At 42.8% G+C, this 14,134-nt stretch overlaps 2 protein-coding genes across 7 annotated transcripts in view; both read right to left on the reverse strand.

The window, feature by feature from the left end:
* Positions 1-772: 772 nt before the first annotated feature.
* On the reverse strand, positions 773-7,360 carry lamp5 (lysosomal associated membrane protein family member 5). Its single transcript, XM_023799443.2, has 6 exons — positions 6,686-7,360; positions 6,204-6,376; positions 5,720-5,851; positions 5,429-5,531; positions 4,262-4,450; positions 773-1,530 (listed from the first exon to the last, which is right to left on the reverse strand). Exons 1-6 carry the CDS (start codon positions 6,741-6,743, stop codon positions 1,355-1,357), a joined length of 831 nt encoding a protein of 276 aa, XP_023655211.1. The 5' UTR covers positions 6,744-7,360; the 3' UTR covers positions 773-1,354.
* Positions 7,361-11,356: 3,996 nt separating this feature from the next.
* Positions 11,357-14,134, reverse strand: part of LOC111837866 (1-phosphatidylinositol 4,5-bisphosphate phosphodiesterase beta-4) — a 50,648-nt gene continuing 47,870 nt past the window's right edge. For all 6 annotated transcript variants that reach the window (XM_023800338.2, XM_023800296.2, XM_023800315.2 and 3 more), the window contains one exon: positions 11,357-13,994. In XM_023800338.2, coding sequence (XP_023656106.2) covers positions 13,926-13,994 — 69 coding nt within the window. In that variant the 3' untranslated portion in view covers positions 11,357-13,925. The remainder of the gene's footprint in view (positions 13,995-14,134) is intronic.

Raw genomic sequence — 14,134 nt, forward strand, 5'->3', positions numbered from 1 at the left:
ACCTTAGTTACGATACATCACGACACACCACTGCGTAGTCACTGCATAGTCTCACGGCTATCCACTGCGGAAAATGCAGCACTCCAGCCGCGTGTCTACGACACACCAAAGGTAAAAGCAAAACTGCAAATGCATCACAGGGTTTTTAAGCAACCCCCCCCCCCCCCCCCCCCCGGTACCACTGTCAGTGAGTGATACTCGCCACAGAGCTACTGACAGGAAGGAAATGAAGACAGTCAGTGCTGATTCAGATCCTCGACCATCTCAGCTAGGCTTTTGTCTGAATATCAGCTGCATAGACGAGCAGGATTCACTCATGCAGATCCACTATCTCCTTTATTTCTAGTGGCTATTACTATCTGTCCTTTTCAGGGAATCTGGATTGTGTGAAATATTTTTTTGTTATATCTCAGTATTTTAGGGAGTCTCTGTCTGTGGCCAGAATACTCTGAGTTCAAATCCCATGGATGGCAGTGTAAATTAATTAACCCTAACTGCTCCAGGGACTCTTGTATGTGGCTTTGCATAAAAGCGTCTATGTAAATGTTAAAAATATTGATAAAACCATTTTATACTATTGTAAGACCCCATGTTGCGCATCATTGAAGCCTGTTGAAGTGCATTTAATTAATATACCCTGCCTCTAAAGCTTAATGGACACTGCAGTTTGGACAGAATGTGTTTTCTTTGGCCCAAAGGCACATGGTCTGCAAGATGTCTGCAGCAGAATTCAAATGACAATGAAATTAGCATAACAAAATTCACACAAAAATGTGTTGTATCATTTATTTCAGTAAAGAGACCTCCATTTAAACATATGCTATTTTCTTGGTTTTCTTTATGCATAGTAGTTCTTAAAATATTATACTCTAACATCGTGTGTTCATTTTTAATTTTTATAATTGACCATATTTTCTTTCCTCCAGTATGCAATGAATTATGACAAGGCATAAATGTCATTTTAACATAAATCTGTCAGTTGCGTAAAGACACTGGTTTTACATTTTTTAACGGTTTAATGTGCATACATTCAAACTGAATTATAATGCATGTTACTGACAGATGGGGAAGTAAGGCTAGGTAATAAATCATCGTTTAAGCCGCGGTTTTACACCTGCATTCCACACGACACTCCACTTTCACCATTAACGTAGAATTCAAAGCGGAAAACTGGACGACCGCGAGCGCAAACTCATTTTCTCTGCAGATTTTCTTTTTTAAACATAATAACCAACTCTGCACAGATCGGGCCTGAGCAGAAACTGAAAGAAAAAAAACAGACGGCCGACCACACAGTGAGATGCAGCGCGGTGTCTATCACTAAGGGGGGGGGGGGGTAGTCGTGTGTCCGAGGTCACATATTCTTGTACATGGAGCGGTCCCTGGGCAGCTGCGGTTGATTGGCGGTCATTTTCAGGTGTACGTGGTACACGGAGAGGGTGATGACGATGATCAGCCCCAGGATGACTCCCAGGATCAGCGGCAGCGTCTCCTCCAGCTGCTCCCGCTGGTCACTCAAGCATTTATACGCTGCAGAAGCAAAGGAAATGGGACCCGTGATGATGCTGCGGCAGTGGCATGAAGAATAGGAGAGCCGAGTGCGCTGTGCACTTTAAAAACAGCCAGCATCACTGTGAGACCCCACCCAAATACCTTACGATCCAATGGGAAGATTCTAGAATGCAGGAAATAGGACTGAGCGACATTTGTGAACGTGATGTCCCTTCGGCCGCACTGAGTCACACTTTCTGCATTGCAGTTTCTCCCTGGACCCTTCTGTCGGGAAGAATCTTTTATAATCCCCTTTAAAAGTCCCGCATATTAAAGTCAGAAGCTCCCGTTCACGGGCCAGGCAGCAGGGATCTGCCAGGTCATGTGCATCCGACATCTTCATCCGTCATAAAAGGTTGTAAAGGAGCAGTGAAGCGCGCGGCTCCAGCGCCTTACACCCGCCCCCACACACACCGCCAGAACGCTGGCACCGCACGCGCTGTGAAAAGCCCGCAGTCGCTGTCCCGAAAGCACCGCACGCGCTGTGAAAAGCCCGCAGTCGCTGTCCCGAGAGCACCCTATTAGGCTAGCGTGGGAAAATTACACCTTGACGTGAGCTGCGGCACATGTCGTTATTAATGAGTCATTCCTTTTTAAGCATAGAGAACAGGGGCACGGGTATAAACACGAAATGACCTTTACATCCCAGCACAAAAATAACCCTCTTAAAGTAGAAGGCATTCACTGTCGATTTACTTATGTAATTATTGACAGAACAATGAATAAAAAACTGAAAAATACAGGGAGCAACGGATTAAATGTGATAAATCTGTGAAATGAGTGGCCTCCTCATTTCTGAGACCCTTGTGCGTTTCCTGAGGATATGCTGGGTCGGGTTTCAAAACTGCATCAGCTTGAATCCTTTCAGTATATTTCCTCATCTTTTTTTTTTTACTGATAACAGCCCAGGAGCACCGTTCAGACATCGACAGTGCGACAAGCTGAAGATGTAGATGCAGTGACCGGGCTGCGCAGTCCAAATAACAGCCACCCATACATATCGTTTCAGTACGTCCGGCAACCACTGTTCCCCGTCACCGCTAAAGAACAGCGGAATGACACGTTCGCTCTGTCCAAGCCCAGTGTTTTCTGCTGTGTGTAAACCTGTATGTATGCAAATTTATATCAGCTTAAGGAGGCGTGTTGCGGTAGATCGAGGAGTAGCACTAGGAGCTCACTCCTCCAAGTGTGTGTGAGAGAGATGTATATATTACATTGTGGGGACCAAATGTAAAACCTGTTATTTTGACGTTGCGGGGACCATTTTTTTCGGTATCCACAAAGTGAAATTCAGTTTTATAAAAATCTGTGGCTGCAATCACACATTGCTCGGTTACTTATTGTTAAGTTGGTCATTATTGGGAATTGGGGTTTTTCCTATAGAAAATTTCCTATAGGGAATTGGGGTTTTGCCCTTACTGGATCAGTACTTTTAATGTTAATACAAACGTGTTTGTGTGTGTGAGTTTGTGTATATGTGTGACGCGTGATGCACTGGTCTTTCCCATCTTTCCTATCCTGTGCTTCCAAGACCAGCCCACAGACTCCACGTGAAGCTCCCTCAGATAAGCGGTTAGCAAAAAATGGATGGTTGGAAAACAGCTCATTGCTTTTGAGGAATGGTATTCGATGGAGGAATACTTTTTCACACTGTATTTTGACTCTCTGCCTTCCACTTCAGTGGACATTTCAGCTTAAGCTGAAAACATATGTATTAACCATTGCATCTTTAAATTATAAAAGAATCAAGACGCAAATTAACAGCAGGTAAATCACATGACCTTAAATGACTCCGTATTATACCCGACCTGTGGATAAGCTGTGATTTGATATAAAAACCCTTAAAGCAGAGTTCTTCCTAAGCCTAAAATTTCAAAATAGCAATTATGCAATTTAAAGTGCTTGAGCTACTCAGGGGTGGTGATAGTAAGAATTAATTATAATGGTGGTATAAATATGAAACTATTTATAATCTAGGAAATTATGAAAATAGTAATAATCAATTTCTCAGCAAACTAAAACCATAGAAACAGTGTCTAATTTTCCATCACTGTTAGTTATTACGCTCTGCCTGTAGGGACAGGGTTGTGCCTCTGAGGCTAGTGATCTAAGCCAGTAACTGGAAGGTTGCTGGTTCAAATCCCATGAATGCCCAGAGTGATTCTACCCCATTGAGCCCTTGATCATGGCCTTTAACCAGCGATTGCTTCATCCTGGGCATGACATTAATCTACATCCAGCCCTATAAGGAGGAGGTCCTTCAACTTACAGGGAATAACTTGGAGATTGGTGGCAAGACTGACACTCCAGCCACCTCACAATGATCCATTCAGACTAGTGTGGTGCTGAGGTATCACCCGCCACATGGCTGCACTCAGGTTCTCATCCCTGAGGTGGTTCACCATATGGTGGGTGTGGCAACGCGCTGTAATCAGTGCATGCTCCTTACCTCTGTAGGGGGTGAAATTGAGCTTTTCTAATGGTGTAATAGGATTAAGCATTAACCCTGGTGATGCTAAACGTGAAAGCAGATTCATGGATTAAATTCTCCCTGTTAAGTGTAAATTGACGTTTGACAATTAGAAACAATTACATAGTGATTAAAGACTAAGGTTTGTAACCTGAAGGTTGTTAGTTCAGTACCTAATACGAGCCTTTCAAATTCTCATGCGATTCCCAAATAATGGCTTCTGGGTGGCGATATTTATACCTTCACTGAATATGAAGTCGCCCTGTATGTCGAAGGGCTGTATCTGAATGTCAGACATGGAGACCGTTACTCCTTTCTGGTGGTCACTGGAGATGAGGGTGACCGTCTGGACAGCCGCGCACTCATAGGATCGGCCTGCAGGGGTCACTAGAGCTGAGAGGCGATGAGAGTTCGCAGTGTGCTTTCCAGCTGAAAAGACACACACACACACACACACACACACACACAGATTGCACCATGAGTTTAAAGATGAAAAACATCAGCACCAATACAGTGCAAGAACCGTACAAGCATTTTAACAAACTGTCAACCACGCACAATAAAAAAAATCAGGAATATATACTACAGCTTTGCTGAACTGTCTATTGAAACATTGAGTATGAAATAAAATCAAGAGAAAGAGCAAAATAATTTTATATACGATCCGTGTTGTCTGCTGTTTTTTCTTGATAAATAAAATATAGAACGACCTCAAACATTTGTTTTATGTGAATATGTTATGTGTAGAGGAAATACTAATTTCTATATTATAAATGAAAAATACGGAGCCTAACGCAAAGTTAAAGCCTGTGAAATATTTAAGAAGTAGCCCATATTGGCCCATGAAACGAATTTTTTTTCAACCCAACTACCTGGATATAAAACAATTAAAAAATAGATATGGAACGCAAAATATCGAGCAATACGGGAGATTAAAGAAAAAAATAATAGACATATGAAAATAATTGAATACACACTATCGTTGTCTCGAACTAAACGTATACGTGATACATAATGTTCCATAGTAAAAATTCAGAAATGTGGTTATTTCCTATTTTTATGGGAATAAGTTAGAACAAATATTTTGTTGTGTCATTGCCCCTACTTACAAACGTACCCATAGCAAAAAAATAATGATAGCATATAATAAACAGCACAGAGTAAAATTCAATCTAAATCATTTTAGATTTTCCCCCCAATTGGCTCCTCTCTATTTATCCCGCTTATTATGTCGTATTTTAAAATATAACGAATGTATGTAGTTTAAAGTATTACACCGGTAGTACCAAAGTATAGGCTATAAAACACAATGGAATAAATATTTGCTTTCAAAATCAAACGCTGGTTAAACACCTTGTATCTGTATTCGATTAAAATAGCTTAAGCCATAGCACAAAATATACTTACGGTTGTAAGCGTTAATGAAGTGTGCTGTTTCTGAGGTATCGTACACAAACTGCATCTTATTCATTTTCCAGATTGCTTTTCCCTTGGATGGGTCTTGTACTTCCTAATAAACAACAACAAGAACAAACAACCAAAATTAAACTTGGCAGCTAGTAATTCACATAGCAGCAATCTGTTATGTGAATTACTAAAAAAGAACTGGGAAAATCCTTCTTAAATTTGCGACTGTGCAGCACTATATACTTGTAATCTGTGTGGTTAATGTGATGTAAGAAAAACGTCCCTGCCAACCTTAAGGAAGAAAATGCGAAACGTGTAGGCGTTATTTATCCAGGAAATGCGCAGCTCGGCTTCATTACTCCCGCATTTTCCCTCAATCTCTGCCCCTCGGGGAAGCGCAATTGGCGCCTGTTCTGTAATCAGCTGTAGATAAAAAAAAAGACATTAGAAATTTGATGGCAGGGTATTTGCAGATCTATAACAAATGTTAATTGGATTAACTTCGTGTCAAACACGTCCATTTATTCAGTGACATATCAGCTGCACTGATGTTCACATATATTGACTCAGCGTTTTTTACTGATTGCATACGATTATAATAGTTTGCTTGCGCGCGCCTTAGGTGCCATTCACAACATACTATTATTATTACAGGACTTTTCTTCGAATTGGCAGTACCATATCCTGTTTGTGCAATAAACTCACTGGAGTCAATTGGTGCTGAGCATGCAAATAATTATTAAATAAATGTAAAAGTCGGAATGAGGAATCTTACGTCTATGCCGTTGAGTGCAAGGACGTCATATGGGACGACAAATTTGACTGCAAACTCTGCCATCAAGCAAGTTGTTCCGTTTTCGCGAACTACGAATATATCTTTGTCTGGGTTTGTAGATAATCCCGATAGGTTCTCCACCTCCTGCTCTGCTGGGCTTCGAGCAACAATACCTGGAATTGGAGGTTTATTATAACAACTAACGACAGCAGCGAAATAGTAAAATACCCTTAGGTGATGACAATAATTTAAGTTTAAGTTCCAGAATATAACATTATTATTAGTCATTATCAATATCAATATTTCTGACGCGTATACACATCACATAAAAATGCACGACTTCTTGCATCTGTTAACATACTCTCACTTGATACAAAAGAAGTGGACCGGTGCCCTTACTGGATCAGTACTTTTAATGTACGCTAAGCTGTCCATTGACCGCTTTGAAGGCAAAGACAAAGACAGAAAAAAAAGCCACTTACTTAATAGACAGAGCAAAATTCCTCTGGCGTCCAAGGTCTTGGATCGCGTACGCTCCATCGTTCAGTTCACTGGATTTGGAAATTACTAATGTACTAATGACTAAAACAAATGGAAGAAATGAGATTCCCTCTCAGTTCAGAGGAGTCACGACGGCAGCCCCGCAAATGCAGCAAACGCAGGGGAATGCGTGCGGCAGCATCCAGTCGCCAAAGGCACGAAGTGCGCTCAGGATGCAGGCGCAAACGTGCCTTTCTCGAGGAAAGGGGGTCGCTTTAGGACAGTTAACTCGTTGCGGAGGCTGTCGTGTTTATCCGAGACTGAGGGGCAGCCGGACGGGAACTGCAGCATGAAGTCAAAGGGACGACTGCTCGTTTTAAGAAGTTCCCTGAAGTCTCTCGGTGCGAGATGGCCAGGGCTACTCCCGCAATGCCGTTATTCCCATGCCTGAGACTGCAGCTGAGTCTGACGGGGAGCCGCTTTACCCTCCGATTCCCGGCAAGGTTGCAGTCTTTGTGTGAGCGGACCGCTGCGGCTCCGCGATGTGGCAGATCAGCCGTGCGGAGCAGAAGCTGCGGCCACAGCTGCCCTCGCCGCTTTGGAGCAGCTCAGATACGCTTTAGCGTCTTATAGACGCCGGTGTGGGGGGCAGTCACGACATTAGGAAATAAGCACAAACTGCGTTTATGCCCATAGTATAACAGAACGAACCATGGTGGGGATGCTTATACTGTATTGGTAAATTTAACTACTATATTATCATACATTTTGAATAAGAAACTGATTGGCTATTTGTCCAGGGCAAGGCTTTTACATTATTTTCAGTATAATTATTATTTTCAGTTTCAGCTTAAACTTGCAGGTTGGGTTGAATTTGAGCGATGACTTTCACCGGTTTGCCAGGCAATGCGGCGCCATCGGTCCGTACAGGTGCGACATGGGCGGTTTCAACGGAAAAGCAAACAGCTGCACCCACATTAAAGCTACCTGGGCGCTAATAACGCAGAACAGGCATTAAAACGCAATTTGCTGTTTAATGAATATTTATGCATTTTTTACATTTCTAAGTTACACGAAAACGTATTAAAACGTTAGTTAGAAAATACAAGAAATCCAATTTACAGATTAAAGACCAGCATTTTATTTGCACATTGCACTCAAATGGGACGATTCCAATCTGGTGGATGATATACGACTATAGAATGATATTTCATATTTCCTGCGCGCATCTGCATGGATTAAGAAGTTTTAAAGTCAAAGTCAGCTTTACATTTGACGGCGCTGAGTCGTTTTACGGCTTTACTCAGCAGGAAAGTCTCTGATCTTGGAAGTCGGCGGACCGGGAATTCTGGACTCCCAAGACCGCCAGTCTTTTTAAATTCCGGAGAAGTGTAACGCCTTAATGGTTTGTTCCACAGCACAGTGTAAAATGATCCACTACATAATTCTACGCGCTATTTTGCGGTTTATTTTGCAATTATTTTTGACACGGGGGTGCAGGACTCATAAGACTAGGGGCAAGCCGCATGACAGCATAAATCTTTTCTGATATTTCATCAAATTTCCTATTTACAAAATCAAAAGCGTTTTTCTTTTTCTGGGTGGTCATTTTCATGTCCTCTTTGCCAGCCTTTGATAACAAGAAATCAAATGGAGTTAAGTCGAAGGTTTCTGCAGCTTTTAGTGCGTTTTTGCCTGGTCTTGGGGAGAAGATAACTGCTGTTTGTAGATCACGGCTTTGGGCTAAGGAAGGCAGATGTCCACAGGTGGTCTCTGATTTGGTTAATACCGTTCATGGCGTAACTGGCCTTGCAGAAGGTGCTGAACAAAAAACATGAGAACAAAGCGGGTGAGATGAAGAAGGTGTGTCTCACTTTCTCTCTCAATGTTGGTCCATCCATTTTACTACGGTTTGTAAAATGAGCCACCTTTCTGCCGGAGACCCAATGGGCCAAATTGTATCCATTGTGTTGTCAGATTTATTTAGTGGCCAAACATGCCTGGTTTCCGATTAGCTACTTAGAGGCCCAAAGGGCAGGTCTTTGACCAGATAATGATCCAAGTTCTGCTCCTGATGGCTGTTTTATGGGATGCCGTTGCTCCTCAGAGTGGTCAAACACCTCCTGTGTGCCGGTGAAGCTGTCCGCCCCCAGGTGTCCAGCCTTGTTCTGCCAGTGGATCTGGAGACCGAACCTTCTGAAAGACCACACCGAGACATCTACAAGGAGCAAGTGTCTGCTGTGTGGCTGGAAGGCCCGTATTCCTCCACGCGTTCCCCCAGCTTAGACGACGTTTCCCTATGGTGTCCGGACGGGGCCATTTACAGGCGTGATTCAGACTAGGGCAGCCGCTTGCATCCTAGGAGTTTACACTCACTCTCCCTCGCAGCAGAAGTTGCAAGAACTTTAAACTCGGAGCCGTTGGGTAGAAGGGCAACGTGGATCAACAGGGTGTGACCTCCGGCTGTCTTTGAATCATATACTGTATCTTTCCGTCGAGCGCATCAAAGATGAACCTGGTCAGATGAGCTCTGTTTTTCACCATGGCTTGCAGGAGAAACTCCATCTTCACCCTGGTGGGGGGTTTTTCTGAAGTGCTCAGCACGCCAAACAGTCACTTTATATCAAGCACACAGCTCCACAGTCATTGTTGTGTAAGGAGCATTTGTCCCCATATTTATGGATGGATGGATTACGTTACCAGGACAACAAAAAAAATCATTAATATGGTTCCCGTTTTTGGAAGCTGCAGCATCGACAATATAATTACTGAGCGGTGCTTCAGAGGTTGTGTTGATCTGATGAGTGTGTTTACGAGTGCGCATGCATTTGGATACTGAAAGTGGTTATCAATTCCCGTTATAAAGGCACGCTAGCGTAGAATGCCGCTCTGTGCCCATTTATAAAGGGGAAATGGCTGAATGTTTTTTATTTACTTCCATTACCATAGTGAGAGCTAATAATTTCAGAGAAAGGTCTATTCTAGGGCCAACATTTACAGATACAATCCACTTTGTAGTACACATGTAATAATTTTATATCACTTTATATCCAATGTGTGTATGTGAAAGGAGTGTGTATGATCTATATAATAAATTCATTTAAAAAACATAAAATGATTCATAAAAGAGGTAGACTAAACGAAAAAGGCAAGTGTTAAAATGAAGGGCTTTGTGCTCAAGCCTTCAATTCCGATTTCCTCTAGTCCAGGGGGTGGGCAATTTTATCCAGAAGGGGATGTTGTGTGTGCAGGTTTTCGCTGCAGCTCCCTAATTCGATTACTAATTAGAGGACTGATTGGCTGAAGAGTCCTCACACCTGGGTATGAACGGCAGACCTAAAGCTAAAAGGAGCCCTTTGCGGATACAGTTGCCCTCGCCTGCTGTAGCCCAAGGTACACTTAAGACTGCATAATGGCTAGTATGACCAGTATGACCAGAGCTCACAGACCATCATTAAGCTCAGCAGGTTAGATCTGATTAGAGGGTTGCCAGATTAAATCCCATACTTGTACATACTTGTAACCACATCTCTGTGGGGCCCATTTGCAAGGCCTGTAGAAATGGCAATTAAAACTACAAATTATGGTTCAGAACAAAACCACTACTGCACTTGTCTCTTTCCACCTGGTTTATCACCGCATGAAAACCAGGATGTCTTTCCTGTTTTGTTTCATGGCCGACAATGGATCGGCTGACAGGGCTGTTCCCCGAAACCCAGACTCATCGGACGGCCAACAAAATTAGTGCTTTCTGGTAACCCTGTGCAGCCACGACACCATTCTTCTGAGTCATTTCATCCAAAATGGTTGGACTGGTGATGCCAGGAACAACTTTGCCTCTCAAGACAAAGTCTGTTTGTGCCCAGGCATTGCCCAGAGAGATGTCTAGTTGAAGAATCACGAGGGAGGGGTCATTTAGTGCTTATCAAACCACAGTTTGGCAATCATTGGGGATTAAATGAAACCAGAGGATGCAGACAGTTGTTCAAGACGGCAAGATATTGCTGCATTAAACATTATTGGGCCCCGAACATGACAGGAACATGGATTCTCTGCCAAATGAAGAAACAAAAACTGATTAATCACGTGTAGACTTCTACCTTCGCTCAAATCACTAAAATACAGTGAACAAACAAGCAGTTACTCAATGTCACTTCACCAAGCCCATTATCATCAGTTGGCTGTTAGTTCACATCCCCCGTGGAGCTAAATGTATAAACTTAATCCACATGAAGATAAATCTTCTGCAGCACTTTCACATAAGTTTAATGTACACACTCCTGGCTACAGATGCCTTTTGTTGGTGGTGTCTCTCTTTTTGTAAGGCTATCCTGACTGTCAGGGCATTTCTGGAAATCTTATATCTCATGTCACTTCCTAAGACACAACACACCGTTTAAAGGCATGTAAAATCTCAGGAATCCTTACTGGACTCAAATCTGCCTCTCACTGTACACTTGAAATAAATAATAATGTTTGCATGACTTCGATGGGCACGCACTGCGTAAGGAGCTCAGTGACATCACTATAAGGTCTGTACACTTTTGTTCACCCATATAAATGACACAAAAGACAAAACACTGATATTACAGGCTACGGAGTTAAATATATTTGAGGACATTGACTCAGTCCTGAAACGAAAGAGCAGAGAATAATTAAAACAAACATCTGGGCACCATTTGATTATTTATTGATACATATACTATAAAACAGTATTAAAGTAGCATGATAACAACGACATCTTCATTTCTAATTCAACAAATACAATATAAATACAAAAACACTCACATGAAGTCCCTTCACCAAGCCAAAGTTAAAATTAAAGACTAAAAACAAACCAGTAAACGTAAAAGCAATAACATTTCCGTAATAATTGCTTTTACAATAAACTATAAAGCGAAAGGTTACATGTAATCACACAAACAGAAAACATACACTGAGTGTAAAGGAGGCTCTATGACAAACCTTAATAGAGTCTTATACTATCTACTATATTCTCATTTCATATATTTATATGTATTTATTTATATACATAACTTATTTTGGCATTATATTTTGTTAAATAACCGAAACACCCAACCAGACTTCCGTCGAGTGGCACATCTGAAAGCAATGCAGCAAATGTTTGCGCACTTCGCTTAATAGTATCGCATTAGATAGGTGATCACAGGCATGATCACTGTATGATGCTGCAAGATGGAATGACCCGGAACATAAAATGGCCAGTTGCTCTGAACCTCATTTCCCCAGTAACAAATATTCTTTTTTTTTTTTAATCCCAGAGCCCTTAACTTATTGATATACTGCAGAACCCATTTGGTCAAAAATAATACACTACATACATTCAGGTATATACATAAAGTGTCTGTATTTTTGTGAACTACAGCCACGGAACCAGAGTGGAGAACCAGCAGAACTTAGAGTACATATCATTCCTTATACAAAGGAAGAGCTTTATCATTTTGGGTGGCGTTTTAAATAGTGCCGATGGCTGGTACTATATTAACACAGCTGACCGAAATTTAAAAACATTCCCTGCAATTGATGAACTGTCACACTGCATCTCTCGCTCTGTACATTAAGGACGAACCACTTCCAGTGATGACGACGGAACACGGATGGACAGAAACCACAGCAGGATGCAAGGCTGAGGTTCGACACTGACTGTCACCTTTTAGTGGCATCGGTCATAAATAGTATCAATCAAGGTTGTGTTGATCTCTGCCAATATGACAAATTACAGTGAGACGGAGACAAGGCAGCAGACCCACATGGACAGTCGTCCTGTAACTGTGCGTGAAACACTTTGGCCTCCATATGCCAATTAAACCCCCACTGCTTCTCACCCTGAACCACAGCTCTATTACCACATACTACCCAAAGACAGTGGCATGCAAAGGAAGTCCCGCCTCCTGAAAAAGGAAGTCCCGCTTCCTATAAAGGAAGTCCCGCCTCCTCCAAATCCCCAGTAAACCACTGCTTTAAGTAGCATAAGCCCCAGTAAATACACACAAAACTCATGTCCAATAGTACTGAATTTGGCAATTATTAATTTCAGATGAGAGAAATACCTAGTAAAGCCATTCATGTGATGAAATACACAGCTGAGCTGATTTTTTAATCTGAAATGAAAGGGTAAAATCAATTGCTGCAGGTGACACTTAATGAGGTCTTAATGAGGTACTTAGTGAGGATAACCAGATGATGAGCACTAACCAGTCCTAATAGTCCCACACCATCTAGTCTCTACCCAAGAGAATCGATGTGAACACAGGCTGGGGGTAAAAGGTTTCATCATGAGCAATAGAAGGCAACGAACGGATTGGACATCTGATTTCTGCTGGATCTGTGGCCGAATCTCCAAACCTTGTTAATGTCAAAATAAACTGGTATTCCACTAACTGGTATCCGATCCAGGGTGGATTCCAGCCTGGTGTCCTAAGATGCCTGACATAGGCTTCAGCCCCCCCCCCCCCCATGATTCTGTCCAGGACAGGCAGTGGAAAAATGGGTGATGGATGGATGGCACCCTACAACAGCAGCTTAGCTGATCGTTTTTTAAATTATCCTAAAAGTTAAATAATATACTTTTTAAAAGTGTGATGATGGCATTGCTATTGCGATATTGGTTTTTCAAAGTCCGGACGGCAGCGGCTCTGTGGGTCTCTACGGCCAGCGGACAGGCTGCCCCCCCCCCCAGCTCCCCCCACCACTCAAACCCACGGTACTTTAGGGTCGAGAGATGGATGGAGGAATGAGGAAGGGCACTGCTACATTTTTTGGACTACCTTAAAACCTACTCGTCATAAAAGTGCCTATGACGTAATACTTACACCTCCAGGCCGCCGTGCGATTTTGACTGACAGATGTTTACTCTCCTTCTGCCTTTTATAGTCTCACACTATTAAAATACAAATAAAAATGTAGAAATACACGTTAATACATCAGATCTAATAATCCTGATTGGCATAAACAGTGGGACAGTATCTAAAATCGCAGCATGTCAGACAAATCGCAGGCTATGCTGTTGTTAGAAAAAATTAAATAGAAAAAGTGGGAAGAGGTGAGTGGCGATGGACGGGCCGTGTGGGGGCGGATCCCATCGCTTGGGGTGACGCTGTTGCCTCTTTGAGGGTGGGGGGGAGAGGGGTCGGGGGGCGCACAGCTCGGAGAGCTTAAGTATCACGTCAGAGGGTGTCTGTCCACAAAAGGGCCCCCGCCCCCCTCAGTCGGCTGAGGAGTTCACACCACTGTGGCTGGTCTCCGGTCCATCGCTGCTTCCAGCTTCACCATCTGCTGCATGTCCTTGGCCTGCAACGACCCAGCGGACGGCCTTAGTTCGCCGCCCCCACCCATGGCGCACAGGACCCCCCCAACCCCTTTTCACCTCCCCTCCGCCACTCCTAACATCAACCTACTCGAGTAGAAAGACCCCTTTTCATTCCGGGGGG

Source organism: Paramormyrops kingsleyae, chromosome 19 (genome assembly GCF_048594095.1).
Source record: "Paramormyrops kingsleyae isolate MSU_618 chromosome 19, PKINGS_0.4, whole genome shotgun sequence".
In the NCBI taxonomy this organism is placed as follows: Eukaryota; Metazoa; Chordata; class Actinopteri; order Osteoglossiformes; family Mormyridae; genus Paramormyrops; species Paramormyrops kingsleyae.

Excerpts from the sequence above, each read along its gene's own strand:
- lamp5 (XM_023799443.2), bottom strand. The coding sequence starts at position 6,743 with ATGGAGCGTACGCGATCCAAGACCTTGGACGCCAGAGGAATTTTGCTC. Across the intron at positions 4,451-5,428 it reads CTTCATTAACGCTTACAACC|CTGGAAAGCACACTGCGAAC; the intron begins GTAAGTATATTT and ends GTGTCTTTTCAG. Across the intron at positions 1,531-4,261 it reads CGACTTCATATTCAGTGAAG|CGTATAAATGCTTGAGTGAC; the intron begins GTATAAATATCG and ends TTGCTTCTGCAG.